The sequence below is a fragment of the Carcharodon carcharias genome, chromosome 20 (assembly GCF_017639515.1).
Source record: "Carcharodon carcharias isolate sCarCar2 chromosome 20, sCarCar2.pri, whole genome shotgun sequence".
Taxonomy (NCBI): domain Eukaryota; kingdom Metazoa; phylum Chordata; class Chondrichthyes; order Lamniformes; family Lamnidae; genus Carcharodon; species Carcharodon carcharias.
In genome coordinates this window covers 35405919-35427556 of record NC_054486.1, presented here as the reverse complement: position 1 = coordinate 35427556, position 21638 = coordinate 35405919, and the positions used below count along the sequence as shown (strand labels likewise).

The following is a 21638-nucleotide window of genomic DNA, read 5'->3' as shown; positions in this document are numbered from 1 at the left end:
GATGGGATAGAAAGCCACATATCCAAAATTTTGTTGGCAGGGCAAAGATAGATGGCATTGCAAGCAATATAGATGGAAGCATAAAATTACAAAGAGATATTCACAGATTAAGTAAATGGCCAAAACTGCATCAAATGAATTTCAATGCAGGCAAATGTGAAGTCATCCCTTTTGGACCCAAGGAGGATAGAACAGGGTACTTTCTAAATGATGAAAAGCTAGAGACAGTGGAGGTCCAAAAGAGATCTGGGGATCCAAGCACATAGATCATTAAAACATCATGACATAGGAAATAATCAAAATGGTTAACGGAATGGGGGCCTTTATATCGAGAGGATTCAAATACAGGGAGGCAGAAGTCATGCTTCAGCTATACAAAGTTCTGGTTAGACCACACCTGGAAAAACGTGAGTATTTCTGGGAAAACACTGATGAGGCTAACTGACCCTGTTTGAGTTGCCGCGCGGATGGAGAAACACATTCTGAAACATTTGTGGGGGGCTCTATCATCAAGAGAAGCTCAAGTGCTTCCGCTGAACTTTTCCCCTGCCAGGTGAACACAATGTTTTTCTTTCAGTGATTCGCTCTCAGCAAACTTGGTCTCGTGGGGAAGGCGTATCAATGGTCAGTCTATCGAGTTCCACGTCGATCATGGCTACCTTATGCATGTTGTCAGCCAGTTGCAAGTTGTCTATCAATCCTATACATATGGTCCTGAAGTTCTACCTTGCCAATCAAAGTGTTGCCATCTTCTCTTTGTTTTTGTTTTGTTTGCTTGATGTGATGCATTTGGTCCACTTGTTGGGTAGAAACGCTACGCTCCAAGTACCCAATGAAACAGATTGACCGTGGCAGGGTAGCACCTTAATATTCAGAGGCTGCCCAATTTGAGGTGGGCAGTGGCTGACCAGTGGGGCATGGTGGTCCCCCCAACCAGTGGAGACAACTTGTAGCACACGTTCTCTACACCAATCGAGTTGGGCTTACCACTGGTAACTGCTATCTCCTGTGTTGAATTAACGCTTTGCAGAAAAACTGGAGTGTCCTAACCAGAGCGCAAACTTGGGCAAAATTTATGGAGACTGTGGGTTGCCCAAACATCAGGGTCCCTCCCTTGTACTCCTGGTTGAGTCCAAAGGAATGCAAAGCACTATGTTTGATACCAGCTTGGTTGCCAGAAAGAAGACATATTTATCCGCCAGTGCACCTTTGGGCTCCACTCCAGATTTTCTGCCAGGGTTTACTCTCTTAGCCTTCAACTCTCCCAAAATGCCCACAAGGCTATTCGATCACAGCTGAGATTTTGGTTCATGAGTGCCAGGAGTACAAGAAAAGATTCCACAAACCAGGGTTGCAATTCCAGGTGTTTAGAGGGTCATGGGGTAATTGGGTCAAGGTTTCCAAGATTTATGGGGAACTAATAGGGTAGGGTAGAGAAAACCTAATTTCACTGGTTGGAGAGTCTAGGACTAGGGGGACATAGTATAAAATTAGAGCCAGAAACTTTCATGAATTAAATTATGAAACTTTTCTATGCACAAAAGGTGGTAAAACCTTGGAACTCTCTTCTGAGAACAACAATTGATCCTAGATTTTAAATTAACAACATATTAATCTGAGATTAGTTGATTATTGTTTACAAAGGTCTTAAGGGATACGGGGCAAAGTTGGGTATACGGAGCTTGGTCACAGATCAGCCATGTCATCACTGGATAGAGGAAAAGGTTCAAGGGACTATATGGCTGACTCCTGTTCCTATGTGATCATGAAGATTTGGACATCTTTACTGCACATCCAACAGGATAATCAAGCAATGTAATCTTGAGCTTAGAAATTATTTATTTATTCACAGGATATGGGCATCGTTGGCTAGGCCAGTATTTATTGCCCATCCCTAATTGCCCTTGAGAAGGTGGTGGTGAGCCGTCTTCTTGAGCCGCTGTAGTCCATGTGCTGAGGTACACCTACAGTACTGTTCGGGAAGGAGTTCCAGGATTTTGACTCAGCAGCAATAAAGAAAGAGCAATATAGTATCAAGTTAGGATGGTGTACGGCTTGGAGGGGGACTTGCAGGTGGTGGTGCTCTCATGTTTGCACAGCCCTTTTCCTGCTAGGTGGGTAGAGATCATAGATTTGGCAGGTGCTTGCAAAGGAGCTTTGCTGAGTTGCTGCTGTGCATCTTGTATGTAGTACACACTCCTGCCACTGTGTGTTGTTGGTGGAGGGAGTGAATGCTTAAGGTGACTGATGCAGTGCCAATCAAGTGGGCTGCTTTGTCCTGGATGCTGTCAAGCCTCTCGAGTGTTGTTGAACTGCACTCATCCAGGCAAGTGGAGAGTATTCCATCACACCCCTGACTTGTGCCTTGTAGATGGTGGACAGGCTCTGGGGAATCATCTTGTGGGCACCTCAGAATTCCTAGCCTCTGGCTTGTTCTTGTAACCATAGTATTTATATGGCTGGTCCAGTTCAGTTTCTGTTCAATGGTAACCCCCCCAGGATGTTGATAGTGGGGGATTCAGCGATGGTAATGCCACGGAATGCATGGGGAGATGATTAGATTCTCTATTGTTGGAGATGGTCATTGCCTGGCACTTGTGTAGTATGAATGTTACTTGCCACTTACCAGCCCAAGCCCGAATATTGTCCAAGTCTTTCTGCCTATGGACATGGACTGCTTCAGTATCTGAGGAGTTGTGAATGGTGCTGAACATTGTGCAACTATCTGCGAACATCTCCATTTCCGACCTTATGATGAAGGGAAGGGAACTGATGAAGCAGCTGAAGATGGTTGGGTCTAGGACACTAGCCTGTGCAACTCCTGCAGTGATAACCCAGGACTGAGATGATTGACCACCAACAACTACATCTTTCTTTGTGATAGGTGAGATTCCAACAAGTGGAGGGTTTTCCCCTGATTCCTATTGAATTCAGTTTTTCTAGGGCTCCTTGATGCCACATTCAGTCAAATGCTGCCCTGATGTCAAGGGCAGTCACTCTCACCTCACCCCTGGAGTTCAGCTCTTTTGTCCATGTTTGGATTAAGGCTACAATTAGGTCAGGAGCTGAGTGGCCCTGGTGGATAGCACTGTCGACGACACTTTCCATCACTTTGTTGATGATCGAGAGTCGGCCAATGGGGCAATAACTGGCTGGATTGGATCTGTCTTGCTTTTTGTGGACAGGGCATACGTGGGCAAATTTCCACGTTGCTAGGTGGATGCCAGTGTTGTAGCTTTACGAGCACAGCTTGGCTAGGGGCACAGTCAGTTCTGGAGCACAAGTCTTCAGTACTATTGCTGGAATGTTGTCAGGACTTTGCAGTATCCAGTGCCTTCAACTGTTTCTCAATATCTCGTGGAGTGAATTAAACTGGCTTAAGATTGGCATCTGTAATGCTGAGGACCTCAGGAGGAGGCCAAGATGGATCGTCCACCCGGCACTTCTGGCTGAAGATGGTTACAACTGCTTCAGCCTTGTCTTTAACAGAATCTTTGTGAAATTCTGCGAACAATGGGGCAGAAAACTATACAACACCTTGTACTCTTATGTTCAGGCATATGAATCCTGATGGATCACATCAGACAATTCTGAGAAAGAATGGATTCCAAAAGCCACGAACAGAAGTCCCATAGTCTTCCCTTGATTGCTTTCAAAACAAAATAAAATATCTTCTCATCACAGAGGCAATGTAGGTCACTCTGCAAAGTTGAACACTTAATAAGACCTGACTCCAGAAGTTACCCAAAAAAATGCTTCTTGGAAAAGAAGTATTGTATCCTATATGATGTAAAACAACTGCTTAAGATGATTGTTCCAAACCTGTATGCACACAGCGGTCGCTCATTTAAGACAGAGATGAGGAGGAATTTTTTCTCTCAGGAGGGTCCCGAGTCTTTGGAACTCTTCCTTAAAAGGCGGTGGAAGCAAAGTCTTTGGATATTTTTAAGGCAGAGCTGGATAGATTCTTGATTAACAAGGGGATGAAAGGTTATCAGGTATGTAGGCAGGAATGTGGGGTTGAAGTTACAATCAGCTCAGCCATGATCTTAATGAATGGCGGAGCAGGTTTGAAGGACTGAGTGACCTACACCTGCTCCTAATTTGTACATTTGTATGTTCTCACAGTAACAGAATTAATCATCAGGTAAACCTCCCAGTATGATGCATAATATGGAACCTAACAAGTTATAGCTGTGGTAGCTGTAGGACAGGAGGGAAGGGAAGAAACATAATTACAGGATCTGTCACAACTCTGTGGTCTCAAATTCTTGAAAGGGTAATAACCCCGGTGGCTTTTTCTCCATTGGAGATGGCCTCTTCAGTTGTACGTCAAAGTTGAGTGTTAAAAGCATCATTTACTGGAGTAATCATTCCAAATCAGACCATTTGTAAAAAAAGATTAATTTAAAAAATCACTGAGGAACGACTGAAAAGAATACTGATTTAAAAACCTAGTGATGTGCTATTGCATTAGTATACGAGCAAAGAACACAACAAATCTGCACCTTGCGATATATTTGAAAAATATCATACCAATAATTCTTATGGAAAACTAGACTTACTTGAAAGTGGCCACCTGATGTATAACATTTTCCAAACCAGTTTCATTGTTCTCCTGTTAAAATAATTTTAACACAATCACTACACCATTCTCAGATTTTTTTCAAAGAGTGGCTGATTACTACTGTATGCTTTTATCAAATCAATCATTAATATTGCTCGTGGTTTTTATGATGCAAGATGTTGGGTCGAATGGCCTGTTTCTATGCTGTACATCCAATGTAGTGTTCTACCAAACCAGTTCTACCACATATGAACATTACTGAAGTTAGCAGTTCATATTTCTTTCTTTTGCTATTAGGTAAAAGACACTTTGTTCAATAAACAGTTATTTACTTATTAAGTTCACAAACCTGGTGCTTGTATTCTGTAAACCTTAATGAAAGGGCCAGGTAGAATTGGAGCAACCTATTGTTTTGGTCAAACTTTTCACATTTGTCGCAGCTCGGGAAACAGTGGGGCTTGAAATTACAGCGCGCTATCCCCAGTGAGTCCTGACAATAAAGCTACCACAATTGCTCATCTGTAAATTTTCTTTCATTGTATGTTCTAAACCCATCTGGCTCCAGTACTCAAAATTATTTGGAAGTACGTCAATTTTGCCTCTCAAATCATAACTCAATTTATTCTTAAGCCACTAACAATCACTGTTTGGATATCAGCTGGACTACTGTGTTGAGTTCTGGCCTTGGAGCGGCTGCAGAGGAGATTTACCAGAATAGTAGCAGGGATGAAGAAATAAAGTTATGTGCAGAGTCTACAGAGGCTGGGCTCTGACATTCAATAGGTATTCCATATTATACAAGTTTTAACAGAGTAAATAGGGAGAAATTGCTTCCACTGTTAGGAAGTTACTTAACTAGAGGACACAGACTTAAAATAATTGGAAAAAACCAGGGGAAGAAGGGATTTGTTTCGGTAATGCAGCAAGTTGTTCTGATCTGGAATGCACTAATCTGGCATGGCAGTGGGAGCCGATTCAAGAGAAACTTTCAAAAGGGAATTGGACATATACTTTAGAATAAGAAAGCTGACAGGTTATAGGGAAAGAGCAGGGGACTGGAACTAACTGGAAAGCTCTTCCCAAGAGCCAGAACAGGCTTGATGGGTTGAACAGCTTCCTTCTGTCCAGTATGATTCTATGATTCCATAGCTGCCTGGGAAACCAGATCAGAGATTAGGTGGATGAGAAACTGCAGGTGTGTAACATTTTCCTGAAAAGAGGGACCTTCCTCAATGAGTACTGTGAGAAAGTAAACGACCAACATCTGCAAAATTAAGCCATATTTATACATAGATTTCCTTTCTGCACTGTGTTAAGCATTAGCAGAAATCATTCCAGGAGAGCACTGAAAACCTCACTTAGCTGTGACCCACAGTGTATCAAGATATACGATTTCTGAACATTGAAGTTCTGCATCCTTTCCCACAGTCTGAACCCTCTCCCATCCTCACTAACCTCCAATGACTCCCTATGTCCCCGTGAATTAATTATATAATTCTTGTTTTTAAATCTCTATCGTCCAGACCCTACTGTCATAGTACCAACTTGTTTTCTCTTCACTCCCCAACAGTGGAATTCACCACCCTTGTTTCCATCTGCTCCTCCACTGGCAGTAGCTTATTTAACCTCTACAGAGGAGATTTACCAGGATAGTACTAAGGGTGAGGGAATAAAACTACGTGGAGTCTAGAGAAGCTGGGACTGGAGATTTAATAGGCATTCTAGATTATATTGGTTTTTGTCAAAGTAAATAGTGAGAAATTGTTGCCATTGGCAATGAGGTATGTGACCAGAGAACACAGGGGTGCCCTCTGGAACTCTCTACTGGTTCTCTTCCTAAATACTTTCAAAGCCTCCACAAAACCCTCCTCTTTGACCATGCCTTTGGTTCTCTGTACTAATCTTCCTGAGGGGTACTTCATAAATGCTAGTTGTTGCCAAATAAGTACATACGGTGTTATGCTGTCTTCAAGTGGCAATGCTGTTTCAAAACGACTGCATAAAATGCCGGTTATGCTGACAGGGTTAAAAGAGGAGTGGGAGGAGGCCCGTGTGGAACATAAAGACTGACATGGAGTAGTTCAACCAAATAGCCCGTTTCTGTGCTGTCCATTCTACGTAATTCTATACATAAATGTTGATATAGGACTAAAAAGGGTGTAAATGGAATACAAAGAGGTGTACGGCTTGCCAGACAACTCATGAGCTAGAAGCTACAAACAAGGAATGAATTGCATACCATGACACCCTGCTTGGACCAGCAATTAAAATTAAACATATTTTAAGTATTAACTATACTGATGCACAGATTGTTGTAATACCATTAACGTTTTCCACAGTGCTTTCTGTTCTGTACTGTGACACCTCTATTACATTTTTAAATGTTCATGAAATGAAACCACTGCTTTTTGTGTGCTACAGAAAGACCCACATTAGCACATTTAATTATTCTATAATTATCTCAGAGAGGAATATAGATTATCTACAATGCCTCAGCAGTGTGCGTCTTAGGCAAGTGTGCTACCATTGATCCGAGTTCAAGTGTTCCAATCCCACTCCAGTGACTTGGGCACAAAAACCTAGACTGATACTACAGTACAGTACTGAGGGAATGTTGCAATGTCAAGGTTGCCATCTTTCAGATGAGACATTAAACCAAGGCCCCTTCCAACCTCTCAGATGGATATAGAAGATCCCAGAGCAATATTTCGAAGAAGAGCAGGGGAGTTTGCTTCCATATCCTGGCCACTATTAATCACTCAGCCAAAATCACAAATTACCTGGTCATCATCACATTGCTGTTTTTGGGACCTCGCTGTGAGAAAATTGCTACCTTTCCTACAATACGACAGTAATTCATTGGCAGTAAAGTGCTTTGGGGCATGCTGAGGTGAGGAAAGGCACTACATAAATGCAATTTCCTTACTTAAGTTCCAATAAACTAAGGAAATGTTGCATCAAAGTAGGAACACTCACATTCTCAGGTAATGATTTTGCCAGTTCACTATGAGGCATCGGTTCAATGCAAAGTAAATGGATCACCTCCCTCAAAGTTACATCATCTTTATTCACATGGCCCACTCCAGGAACATACCTTTCCCCTTGAGAGAAGCAAATGCAAATTCATTAGATTCAGTGACAGCAATGATAACAGATAAAAGGCTGAAATTAACAAAAAGATAATCTTCCTACACAGCATTATCATTCTTACACAGTATTCCTACATAGTCTGATTTAGTTCTACAGAATTGTGTGCATAAGTTAACCATCAGGCACTTTCTTTTAACAGTCGGAAACCAGCATTGTAAATTTCAAACTTTCTTATATATGTTAATATTTCACCCTCAATCATCTTTGGGAAGTTTCTTTCATTCAAGTTGCGTCAGCATTGATGGCATGTAAATAAAATGTAACTGTTGAAAAGGAAGAGAAAATATTGCAGCAACCCATGATTCAAATCTGAAGACCTACTGTTTAAAAAAAAAATACACTAATCTCCACGTGTTACAGATTTTATGACTGCACCAGATATTCCCTCAGGGTCAGTGCTGTCTCCGTTGTAAGCAGATCCTGTGTCTCTTATGATCAGGTGTGGAAAAAGGTACATACCTACATATAAACATACAAAATAAGAGTAGGCCATTTGGCCTTGTCAAGCCTGCTCCGCCATTCAATAAGGTCATGGCTGATCTGTTTGTGTTTCAAGTTCTAAATTCCCATCTACCCCCAATAACCTTTGATTCCCTTGCCTACAAGAATTTATCTATATCCGCCTTAAAAATATTCAGTGACCCCAACTCCATCGCCTTCTGAGGCAGAGAATTCCAAAGTTGCGCAGCCCTCAGAAAAAATTTCTCCTCACATCTGTTGGAAAAGGGCAACCCCTAATTTTAAAACAGTGCCCCTTAGTTCTAGACTCACGCACAAGAGGAAACAGGAGAAGGTCACTCAACCCCTTGAGCCTGTTCCCATCATTCAATTAGATCATAAAAGCTGCATAACTCAATTCCATTTACCCACTACAGCTCCATAACTTGCAAAAATCTATCCATCTCAGTCTTGTAAATGCTAATTAACCACCAACATCCACAGACTTTGGCAGTGTCTCTTCTGGGTTTCCGCTAACATTTGCGTGTAAATGTGCTTCGTGATTTCAAATAGCTGAGCTCTAATTTTAAAATTCCCCTGCCCAAACCAGAGGAAACAGATTCTCTATCATTTTAAACAATTCCATCAGATCATGTCTCAATCTTCTAAACTTTAGGGAATACAAGACAAGATCATGCAAACAGTCATTATGATTTAACGCTTTAAGCCCCAGCATCATTCTGATGAACCCACATTATCTCCAAGGCCAAAATGTCCTTCCTGAGGTTCAGTACCCAGAACTGAACACAATGCTTTAGATGGGGTCTGACCAAGGCTGTGTACAACTAACGCATAACTTCTTCCCCTTTATATTCCAATCCATATGAGAGAAAGTCCAACATTCCATTAGCCTTACTCATTATTTTTTTACATCTATGTATTAGGTTTTAGTGAATTGTATACATGGGATATCCAAATCCCTCTGCACCCCCTCTTTCCATTAAAATATTTCGATTCGTCTTTCTCAGATCCAAAGTGAATGACCCCACATTGAACTCGATCTGGCAGTTTTGCCTACTCATTTGTGTGTCTGTCCCTTTGTAACTTCCTTTCATCTACATAAATTACTGCACCTCCTAATTTAGCATCATCTGCAAACCTGAATATACAACTTCCTATTCCTTCATCCAAGTCATTGACAAACAAGGTAAAAAGTTGTGAGGCCCGAGTACAGATGCCTAGGGAATATACTTGTCATATTCTGCTAATCACACAACATTTTCTTTATCATTACTCGTGTGTTTCCTGCCTCCCATAAAGTTAATTCGCATTCCATGCTCTTATTTTGGATAAACTTTGGCACAGAGCTAATCAAATGCCTTTTGATGTCACCTCCTCAAAAAACTCAATTTGATTCTTCAGATGAAGATGATTGAGTTGGGGAAAGATTTCACCTCAACTGTGGCTTGTGTGCCCACTATGGAGGAAGCAGGGCCATTTGAAAGACCTCTTGAAAAGATCTGGTCTCTGGTTACTCCATTGTGGCTCACTCCTTTGTATTCCTCTGTTACTCTTGGCCTTGGGAGATTTTACCACATTAAAGATGATACATAAATGTATCTTTTGGCCTTTCTCCATTACTCTATTAACTGTGTTACTCTAATTGTGTCTGTTACTCACTTTTTTCCTTTAAATTTGTTGCTGTCCATTACTCTGTTTTTCACTGCTATTTTTCTCCTGTTATTTTTTTTAACTCTCTCCCATCCCTTTCCTTCCTACGTTACTTTCCTTTGTTTTCTGAATAAAGTTCAATTAACATAGTTTTGGATTGATTTTATTTTCATTGGACACATTTAATCAAATTGTTATCTTGTAAGTGTCAATAGGTCATTCATTTCAACTGGGCATATAACAAGTATGACAACAACGTTTGTTCCGATTTAGGTAGCTAAAATCACTTTTGTGCATCGTCTTACATCTCATGGAATTGGATTCTGTTAAAATTAACATTTTTGTTGTGTGTGTACAGTCCTGTACATTATATCCCTTTCAGTTAATAAAATGAAGCCTTACCAACCACCATAATAATAAGGTGCAGCAATTCCTCTATTAGAACATTGGTCTGCTGAATTACATCCTGCAATACAAGAAATGCATGTATATTTAAGTCTCATTAGTCAAATCAGGGAATAAAAAATTAAACAGAGATTAAAACAAAAAAAACTGCGGATGCTGGAAATTCAAAACAAAAACAGAATTACCTGGAAAAACTCAGCAGGTCTGGCAGCATCGGCGGAGAAGAAAAGAGTTGACGAGCATGTCACTTGCATTTCCCCCAACTTAGTCTACTGCATTCGTTGCTCCCAATGTGGTCTCCTCTACATTGGAGAGACCAAACATAAACTGGGCGACCGCTTTTCAGAACACCTGCGGTCTGTCCGCAAGAATGACCCAAACCTCCCTGTCGCTTGCCATTTTAACACCCAACCCTGCTCTCTTGCCCACATGTCTGTCCTTGGCTTGCTACATTGTTCCAGTGAAGCCCAATGCAAACTGGAGGAACAACACCTCATCTTCCAACTAGGCACTTTATAGCCTTCCGGACTGAATATTGAATTCAACAACTTTAGGTCTTGAGCTCCCTCCTCCATCCCCACCCCCTTTCTGTTTCCCCCTTCCTTTTGTTTTTTTCCAATAAATTATATAGATTTTTCTTTTCCCACCTATTTCCATTATTTTTAAATATTTTAAAATATTTTATGCTCTCCCCACCCCCACTAGAGCTATACCCTGAGTGCCCTACCATCCATTCTTAATTAGCACATTCGTTTAGATAATATCACCAACTTTAACACCTATGTGTTCTTTTGTTCTATTGTTGGTGACATCTTTTGATGATCTGCTTCTATCACTGCTTGTTTGTCCCTACAACCACACCACCCCCCTCTTCTCTCTCAGGAAAAGACAAGATTGTGAAAGGCTAAAGGGAGATGGGGTAGCAGTAGTGGGGTAGAGAAGACATTGTAGTGTTGGAAAGAGAGGATGTCCTTGGAGGGTCCGGGGGGCGGGGGGGTGGCGCAAAGACAGAATCCATTTGGTGAAAGCCACAAAAAAAAAGGGGATGGTCACACAACGGTGTGTTCTATTGGCCTCCAAATAGTAAAAGAGATATGGAGGAACAAATTTGCAGGGAAATCACCAAGATGGGCAAGAACTGTAGAGTGGTGATATTGGGGGACTTCAATTAGCCAAATATCAATTGGGATGATGTTAGAGTAAAGGTTGGGAAGGGTGAGAAGGAACTTTAAGAATGCGTTCAGAAGAATTTCCTTGATCAGCATGATCTCGTTCCAACTACAGAGAGGCATTGCTCCATCTGGTGCTGGGGAATGAGGTGGGCTAAGTTGACCAAGTGTCTGTGGGGGAACACTTGGATAAGAGTGCTCAACATATCGTAAGGTTTGAATTGGCAATGCAGAACAGCAAGGACCAATCTAAAGTAGAACTTCTAAACCGGATTAGTGCTAACTTCAATGGGATAAAAGTGGAAGGAGCCAGGGTAAAACCCATCCAAAGATTGACAAGAAAAGCTGAAACAGAACAATGGGCGATTTTTAAGGAATGCATCAGGTATAGGCTAGGTACATTCCAATGAGAGCATAAGATATGAGAACTGCAAACAGGGTTCTTTGGATGGCGAGGGAGATAAAGAATAAGATGAAACAAAAAAACAAGGGTGTATAATGTATGTCAGGCGAATTCTTCAAGCGAAAACCAGGCCAAATACAATAGGTTCAGAGGGGAAGTGAAGATGAAAATATGACCAGCAAGGAGATAATATGAGAATAGAATGGTAGTTACATAAAAGGGAACCCAAAAATCTTCTACCGGCATGCAAATCATAAGCAGGTAGTAAGAAGTGGGGTGGATCCAATAGGGACAAGAGGGCAATGTGCGCTTTGAGGCACAAGACAAGGCTGGAATACTTCATGAGTATTTTATATCAGTGTTTATCAAGGAAGAACATGCTGACAAAATCTGAGTAGAAGCAGAGATGGTAATGGATGGAGTGAAAATTAATAGGAAACATGTGCCGGAAACACTAGCTATGCTTAGGGTGGATAAATCACCTGGTCCGGGTGGCTTGCATTCCAGGTTGGTAAAGGAAGGAGAAGTGGAGATAGAGGAAGGGCTTGTAATAATCTTCCAGTCTTTCCTAGATACAGGGGAGGTGCCAGTGGATTGGAGAATGATAAATGTGATACTCATTCAAGAAAGGATGGCACATTATGATCCCAACTGCTGTTAATACTGGAGAAATCAGATCCCAGAGTGAAATCCTAATTTTTTTTGAGAAAACCGCGGAGGAAAGTTACTGAACAAATTCACAGGAGTCTGATGAACTTGCAATACAAAAAAAAAAATTAAAACTATATTACACCAGATAAAAAGGTTGGAAAGATCTCAGTACAAACACAAGATGACAATTCAAATTCCCACTATTCCTATACCTCTGCAACATCTTTACACAACACATAAACCAGTGAAGGGTTACCACTAGCTTGACACAAAAGCTTCTTGCTTGGACTGGCACAACGGCAAATGCTTTTCTTCCACTGACTTCCTGAGCATTCACGCGATGCTCTTCAACCAACTCGTATTTCTCTCCGAGACACCTAAAAACTGCACTCCTAACTCATTGTTTCTTCAACTGCAGAGCAAATGAGTTCCCTAAACTCAGTCTTCCAGTAGCACCTCTGTTAAATTGATCACTTTACTGAGTTTTATAAATGACTATTCAGTCAACTACTGCCCTTTGTAGCTTTACCAGAGAGCTTAAAAATCCCTGTCTGCCCTCCTTGACACACACACGTTAAACTCACTCCCTCTCAATTCCTGTCTTTTTCTGTGCGTGCATCACTGGATCGCTGTCACTAAGCAACAATAAAACTTTTCTACTTTGTGCTTTATTTCCAAAAATCACAACTTTTAATCCCTTTCAAGACATCTCTTTCACTTCAGGGGTTGCAAAACCTTATTAAAAATGCATATATACAAACCAACCCAGAAGACCTGAAACAAAAACAAAAATTGTGGAAAAACTCAACAGGACTGACAGCATCTGTGGAGAGAAAGACAAAGTTAACGTTTCGAGTCTGTATGACTCTTCTTCATTCTGATGCTGTCAAGCCTGCTGAGTTTTTCCAGCAATTTTTGTTTTTGTTTCAGATATCCAGCATCCGCAGTATTTTGCTTTTACCAGAAGACCTGAAACCTTTTATCAGATCAGAACAAAGGCAAGATGCTGGAAATCTGAAATAAAAACAGAAAATGCTGGAAATACTCAACAGGTCAGGCAGCATATATCGACAGAAAGAGTTAATGTTTCAAAGATTGTGATTATGGTCAACACAAAGTGACTAACACTGATGCACAAGGGCCTAGCAAGAAGTTAACTTAATAAAATCCTTAGCTACAATGACCAACAACTGAAAGTTAACATCTCTGTGAAGACCCAATTCAAAGCTAGGCTTTATCTACAGGCATAAGATAGGTAGGACACTTGGATTTTACCTTATTTCTTGGAACTGGGGACTTAGAAAAAACTTCAAACAGTTCAAATCTGTTCAATACAAACATTAGGAATCGATTTGGATCCATGATTGAAGCAGCAATCTGTAATACAAAGGCCATTTAAATTTCAGCGCCAAGATCAGTAACATTGACAGCTGCAGAATTGGAGCAGATTACAGTTGCCAGCTGGTAATTCTATTACATTGCCTGGTTGCGAATTGGTCTCAAAGTCTAACATTTTGAGAGTGCAAGCAGGAATATAATTTCTCAAAAATATTGATAAATTCCTGGTTCAGTTTATAAAGTAGCAGGAAGTCCAACAGTTAAAAAGGATACTTATTCATACCTGCTACACTGGAATTGCATTCTACATAGCAGCAAATCCAAGTGGTGTGCCAACCCTATACTGGCAACAAGGCTAAGAACAGATTCTGAGATAATGCTGCACCATCTCAATGCAGCAGCTCAACAACACCTTTAGTCTACTTCACTGAAATAAACAGATTCTTAAAATGAATATAACTTAATCCAACTATTCCTCATCCAATTTTATAAAAGCTGACATGCTTTTTTTTTTAAATGTAGTTTTTCAAGACAACGTAGAGGAATGAGAATACTAATCATGCTTATAACTGTTAAACAATTACTGAGTTACCAAGGCCCAGTGCGACATCTGTGGATATCCACCTTACTTCAGTCAACGCCTGAAAACAATTAACACAGTGTGTCTACAGCATTGTGTCCACTCCATGATACAAGAGAAGGATAAGCTTATTTTGTTAACCATTTTGCAGCTTAATCTCAGGCAATTTTTCACCTAATTATCACTGTGGATTGTGCAATAAGAAACGTTATACAACGCAATCTGATTTAATAAAAAATAAAACGCAACTTGTTTTCAATACCAATGAACAAACATGGACCAACAGACCCCCTTAATTCACATCACATAACCCATATGCCCCATTAAAATAAAAATTTACTTTGCAGTAGGGGACAAGAATATATCACTTACTGAACTTAGACCTAGACTAAAAATCCTCTTGCAACACAACAGCTTCTGCTGAGAATCCCTAGTATAGAAAGTGGTTGCAATGTGATCAGTTTACTCATGAAAGTAAACGGTTGATTCCAGGTTTCACAGAATCACAGAGTGCAGAAGAGGCCCTTCGGCCCATCGAGTCTGCACCGACACATGAGATACACCTGATCTACCTACCTAATCTCATTTACCAGCACTCAGCCCATAGCCTTGAATGTTATCACGTGGCAAGTGCTCATCCAGGTACTTTTCAAAGGGTGTGAGCCAGCGGATTCCAGACTGTTACCACCCTCTGGGTAAAAAAGTTTTTCCTCACATCCCCCCTAAACCTCCAGCCCCTCATCTTAAACTTATGTCCCCTCGTGACTGACCCTTCAACTAAGGAGAACAGCTGCTCCCTTTCCACCCTGTCCATGCCCCTCATAATCTTGTACACCTCGATCAGGTCACTCCTCAGTCTTCTCTGCTCCAATGAAAACAACCCAAGTCTATCCAACCTCTCTTCATAACTTAAATGTTTCATCCCAGGCAACATCCTGGTGAATCTCCTCTGCACCCCCTCCAGTGCAATCACATCCTTCCTATAATGTGGCGACCAGAACTGCACACGGTACTCCAACTGCGGCCTCATCAAGGTTCTATACAACTCCAACATGGCCTCCCTACTTTTGTAATCTATGCCACGATTGATAAAGGCAAGCGTCCCATATGCCTTTTTCACCACCCCACTAACATGCCCCTCTGCCTTCGGAGATCTATGGACACACATGCCAAGGTCCCTTTATTCCTCAGACCTTCCTAGTGTCATGCCATTCATTGAATACTTCCTTGTCAAATTACTCCTTCCAAAGTGTATCACCTCACACTTTTCAGGGTTAAATTCCATCAGCCACTTATCTGCCCATTTGACCATCCTGTCCATATCTTCCTGTAGCCCAAGGCACTCAACCTCACTGTTAACCACCCAGCCAATCTTTGTGTCATCCGCAAACTTACTAATCCTACCCACCACATAGTCATCTAGGTCGTTTATATAAATGACAAATAATAGGGGACCCAGCACAGATCCCTGTGGGGTGCCACTGGACACTGGCTTCCAGTCATCACCCTCTGTCTCCTGCAACTAAGCCAATTTTGAATCCACCTTATCAAATTACCCTGGATCCCATGTGCCTTTGCCTTCTTTATAAGTCTCCCATGTGGGACCTTGTCAAAGGCTTTACTGAAATCCATATAAATTACATCAACTGCACTACCCTCATCTACACACCTGGTCGCCTCCTCAAAAAATTCAATCAAATTTGTTAGGCATGACCTCCCTCTGACAAAGCCATGCTGACTATCCCTGATCAAACCTTGCCTCTCCAAGTAGAGATAGATTCTCTCCTTCAGAATTTTCTCCAATAGTTTCCGTACCACTGACATGAGACTCACTGGCCTGTAATTCCCTGGCTTATCTCTACAACCCTTCTTAAATAGCGAAACCACACTAGCTGTTCTCCAGTCCTCTGGCACCTCCCCCGTGGCCAGAGAGGAATTAAAAGCTTGGGTCAGAGCCCTTGCGATCTCCTTGATTGCCTCCCTCAGCAGTCTGGGACACAAATCATCCGGACCTGGAGATTTGTCCACTTTTAAGCCTGCCAACACCTCTAATACCTTGTCACTTCCTATATCAATTTGCTCAAGAACCTTGCAGTCTCTCTCCCCAAGTTCGATACCTTCATCTTCATTCTCTTGGGTGAAGACGGATGTGAAATATTCGTTCAACACTCTACCGGTATCCTCTGGCTCCACCCATAAATTCCCCCCTTGGTCCCTAATGGGCCCTACTCTTTCCCTGGTTATCCTCTTCCCATTGGTATACTTATTGAATATCTTGGGATTTTCCCTACTTTTACCAGCCAGAGCTTTCTCATATCCCCTCTTTGCTCTCCTAATTGCTTTCTTAAGCTCCACCCTGCACTTTCTGTACTCCACTAATGCCTCCGCTGATTTGCTCTCCTTGGACCTGCTAAAAGCCTCTCTTTTCCTTCTCATTGTATCCTGTTTACTGGAAGAAAATTTTACCAAAGCTGAGTCAATCTTCAGAGAAATTGGTGAAAACTGGAAAATTTTTCAATATATTAAAATAACTTTTCTAAATTAATTCAACATCCCTGGATACGTATGTTGCTTTAGAAGTGAAGACAATGCAGGCAAGTTGTTACAATCTGGAACGCACTCTCTGAAAGGCTGGTCAAAGATTTAATCGTAACTTTCAAAAAGGAATTAACTAAATACTTGAAGGGGAAAACAAATTGCAGGGTTATGGGGAAAGGGCAGAGCAGGAAGTGGGACTAATTGGATAGCTCTTTCAAAGTATTAGCACAGGCATAATGGACCATAGGACCTCCTCTGTGCTGTAACATTCAATAATTCTATGTTCTGCTCTGCATTATGCGAACACCATTCTGTCAAGAGACATATTGATTTCTTTACCATGGTCAAATGCTCCAGTGCTGATCATCCTTTCTTAGTCAATTAGCCAATTAAAAAAGATAATTTGAGTTTGTTGAGCATGCCAGATATCCCTGGTACTGGGTCCCATAGATATATTTCTGAAGTGCAACAAACACTAAGCTACTTCAAACTGGTGTGTTTGCTCAACTTGGGAACTACTATTGAATAAATTTGAATTTTCACAAATAGATTTTAAAGGCGACAACCATACCTGTAACATAATTATGTCTTTGTCAAACATCTCTTCCCTCCATTTCACATTTCGATAACAAAACACCTTAAAGAAAAATAAAGGAATAAAGTTACCACCTTTCCATTACTTCTAGCATACATTTAACAGCAACGAAGAACAATCAAGTGAATCCATCAAAACTACATTACACAGATGACTTTTTGAATCAGCCACAGAAATTGCTGAAATTACAAATAAAAGATCAAATGAGACAACATCTTTATGAATGACTTGTGGAGCACTCTGATATAAATTTATTACTGAGATTAACCTTACACTATAAAATAGGGTTAATAAATCCAAACACTAATATAAATTGTATTCATTATGTATCATTTAGGTTTAAGCAAGTCTATGTTCCCATTTTGTTCTGGGCCCACAAACTTTTCATTTTTGACCACTCTGACCTGAATTTACCTAAAACAGTCCCCAGAGCTCTGACTGGCTAAGTAGTGACACCAAAAGTATTTTTTTTAGGCCAATCAATCAGGAGAGTAAAGATTGCAGATTATTATGGCCAGTTGACTGCACCAGATCAAACCATCACGTCAAAAGTGGGTCCACAGCCTTTCAGGATTGCCTTAAGGAACACCCTAAGGAGGGCTGAATACGGTATATGCCTTATCCTAAAGCAATAACTACTTGTATTTACAGAGAATGTTTAACGTAGTAAAATGTCCCGAGATACTTCACAGGAACTTAATCAAGCAAAATTTGACAATAAGCCACTTTTTAAATTCATTTATGGAATGACGCCCATCCCCAATTGCCTTTGAGGAGATGTTGGTGAACCACTTTCTTGAATAGAACTGAGTGGATTGCTAGATCATTTCTGAGGGGAATTAGGAGTCAACTACACTCCTGTGGATCTGCAGCCACATGTAGGCCAGGCCATGTAAGGACAGAAGATATTTGAGGACTGTAGGACAGCAGAAGATTAGTAATAGGGAGGGGTAAGGCCATGGAGGGGTCTGAAAACAAGGATGAAGATTTTAAAATTGAGGCATTGCTCAACCAGGAGCCAGCATAGGTCAGTGAGCACAGGGTGCTGGGAAAAAGGGACTTGATGTGAGCTAGGACACAACAACAGATTTTTGGCTGACCTCAAATTTACAGAGCATAAAAGTTGGGAGGCCAACTAGCAGTGCGTTAGAATAGTCAATTTTGAGATAAAAAGGCATGGATGAGGAATTCAACAGATGAGCTGAGACAGGGGTGAAGTCAGGCAATGTTACTGAGGTGGAAATCAGCAGTTTTACCGACGGCGAGCATATGTGATTGAAAGCCCACCTTGGGCTTTAGTATCTGTAATTAGTTAATACCAACAGGAGGAAGCTAGAGCTTAAAAAAAAGGTGGATATTGTGAAAGCTGGTAATATGAAATAAAAACAAAACATGCTAGGAGAGGGATGATGCAGACATTCTAGTTAAACGAGGTGTGAGAGAAATATTAGATACAAAAATTGGCCATGTAGTTGACAATGAAGAGGATAGCTGTTGTCTCCAGAATTATACCACTGGTTTGGTTAAGTGGTTGGAAAAGTGGCAAATGGAATTCAATCGAGAAAAGCGGGACGTAATACATTTGGGGAGGCCAAAGAAAGCAAGGGAATGCTCAATAAACAGGAGGATATTGAGAGAGGTTGAGGAAATGGGAGATCTTAGAATGCATGTCCACAGGTCCCGGATGATGGTAGGACAGGTGGATAAGACGGTAAAGAAAGCATATGGAATGCTTTCCTTTACTGGAGAAGGTATTGAATACAAAATCAGGGATGTAATAATAGAACTGTATAAAACATTGGTTAGGCCACAGCTGGAATTGTGTACACAGTTCTGGTCACCACATTACAGGAAGGACATAATTGTTCTCGAGAGAGTAAAGAAGATTTACAAGAATATCAGGGCTTGAAAATTGCAACTATGAAGAAAAATTGGATAGGCTAGGGTTGTTTTCCTTAGAACAGAGGAGACTGGGGAGACAGTGGTGTATTGGTAAAGTTGCTGGGCTAGTAATCCAGAGGCCCAGGCCAATGTTCTGGGGACATGGGTTCAAATCCCACCATGGCAGCTGGTGGAATTTGAATTCTGTTGGAATATAAAGCTAGACTCAGTGATGGTGACCATGAAATTATCTTCGATTGTCGTAAAAACCTAACTAGTTCACTAAGGGTAGTATTCAGGTACAGCAAGTAATTAGGAAAGCTAATAGAATGTTATCATTTGTGAGGAGAATTGAATATAAAAGTAGGGAGGCTATGCTTCAATTGTACAGGGCACTCGTGAGGCCACATTTGGAGTACTGTGTACAGTATTGGTCACCTTATTTAAGGAAAGGTGTAAATGTGTTAGAAGCAGTTTAGAGAAAGTTTACCAGACTCATACCTGGAATGGGTGGATTGTCTTATGAGGAAGGGTTGGACAGACTAGGCTTGTATCCACTGGAATTCAGAAGAGTAAGAGGCAACTTGATTGAAACCTAAAAGATCCTGAGGGGTCTTAACAGGGTGGATGTGGAGAGGATGTTTCCTCTTATGGGAGAATCTAGAACTAGGGATCACAGTTTAAAAATAAAGGGTCACTCACGGGGTTGTAAGTCTTTGGCACTCTCTTCCTGAAAGGTGGTGGAAGCAGAGTCTTTGAATATTTTTAAGGCAGAGGTGGAAAGATTCTTGGTTAGCAAGAGGGTGATAGGTTATCAGGAGTAGGTGGGATGCAGATTTCAGGTAACTACAATCTTATTAAATGGCTGAGCAGGCTTGAGGGGCTGAATGGCCTATTGCTGCTCCTTGTTCCGTATGTTCATATGTAGTGCCCTTTAGGGAAGGAAATCTGCCATCCTTACCTGGTCTGGCCTACATGTGACTCCAGGTCCACAGTAATGTGGTTGACTCTTAACTGCCCTCTAAAATGGCCTAGCAAGCCACACAGTTCAAGGACAATTCAGGATGGGCAATAAATGCTGGCTTTGCCAGTGATGCCCACATCCCATGAAAGAATAAAGCTGAAGGGTGACCTAATTGAGGTATACAAAATTGAGGGGCCTAGATAGGGTAGACAGGAAAGACACATTTCCCCAAGCTGAGGGGTCAATTACCAGGGGACATAGATTTAAGATGATTGGCAGAAGGATTAGAGGGGACAAGAGGGAAAACTTTTTCATCCAGAGGGGGTGGATGTGTGGAATTCACTTCCTGAATTGGTGGTTGAGGCTGAAATGCTCAACTCATTTAAAAACGTACCTGGTTCTGCACCTCAAGTGCACCTGCATGGCAATGAACCAGGTGCTGCAAAGTGTGATTAAAGTGATCAGTTAGTTTCTTTTTTCTTTATTGGCTGGTGCAGACACAATGGACTGAATGGCCTCCTGCTGCGGCACTACTTTTCTATGGTTTTATTGAAAAACTCAGCAGGTCAGACAGCATCTGTGGGTTTGTCGGGGGTGGGGGAGGAACCATTTCAGGTGTGATAATCCTTGGTCAAAACCAATCCACAACCTAGTTACATCCATTTTGTTAGCAAAAATTTTCCATTTTAAAACAGATTTCATTGTCACATAAAATTTGTTTTAAGTTAGACTTTATATAAATTTCCCAATCCTCCAAACGAAAATTAAAAAGAATCACTTCAAGTTAAATAAGTTTGCAGATTCTTGCATTGTTTTACTACGGGCTCGTTTTGGACCCCTCATTCTCAGGTTTCCATGAGGTTGTGCATCTCAAACCAATCACGACTGAACTGTATGGAGTCTCCCCTCTTTCATTTCTTCCATTCCCTGTCTGCTAAGTGATTGAGTTCCTTATGGAAACTCCTCATATAACACTGCAGAGATCAGAAACAAAGCAGGGCAAGAGATAATAAATATGAACCCACATTTGGCCATTTCTTACTGCCTTGTACTTTCTTGTGTAAAAAGGATTCACCACCATAAAAGTTAAGTTTTTTTTCCCATACATAAACGTCAAGTCAACATTTCCATAGTACCTGATTTACTAAGGAAAATCCATTTCTTCTCCACATATCAGCCGAGACCTGAGACACAAGCACTAAGCAGCGCAATGGGTAGTCCATCAATTTTTCTACTTGAAACTCTGACTGTAATAATTGGCATAATAGTATGTGGTTAGTATAGCCCA

General features: G+C 41.1%; 1 protein-coding gene across 4 annotated transcripts in view; it reads right to left on the bottom strand.

Annotated features, from left to right (window-relative positions):
- ubr1 (ubiquitin protein ligase E3 component n-recognin 1) overlaps positions 1-21638 on the bottom strand; it is a 197207-nt gene that overhangs the window by 110153 nt on the left and 65416 nt on the right. For all 4 annotated transcript variants that reach the window (XM_041214122.1, XM_041214124.1, XM_041214126.1 and 1 more), the window contains 6 exons: positions 21487-21597; positions 17482-17547; positions 13730-13831; positions 10229-10292; positions 7544-7668; positions 4566-4618 (listed from right to left, as the gene is read on the bottom strand). In XM_041214122.1, the coding sequence (XP_041070056.1) occupies positions 4566-4618; positions 7544-7668; positions 10229-10292; positions 13730-13831; positions 17482-17547; positions 21487-21597 (521 nt within the window). The remainder of the gene's footprint in view (positions 1-4565; positions 4619-7543; positions 7669-10228; positions 10293-13729; positions 13832-17481; positions 17548-21486; positions 21598-21638) is intronic.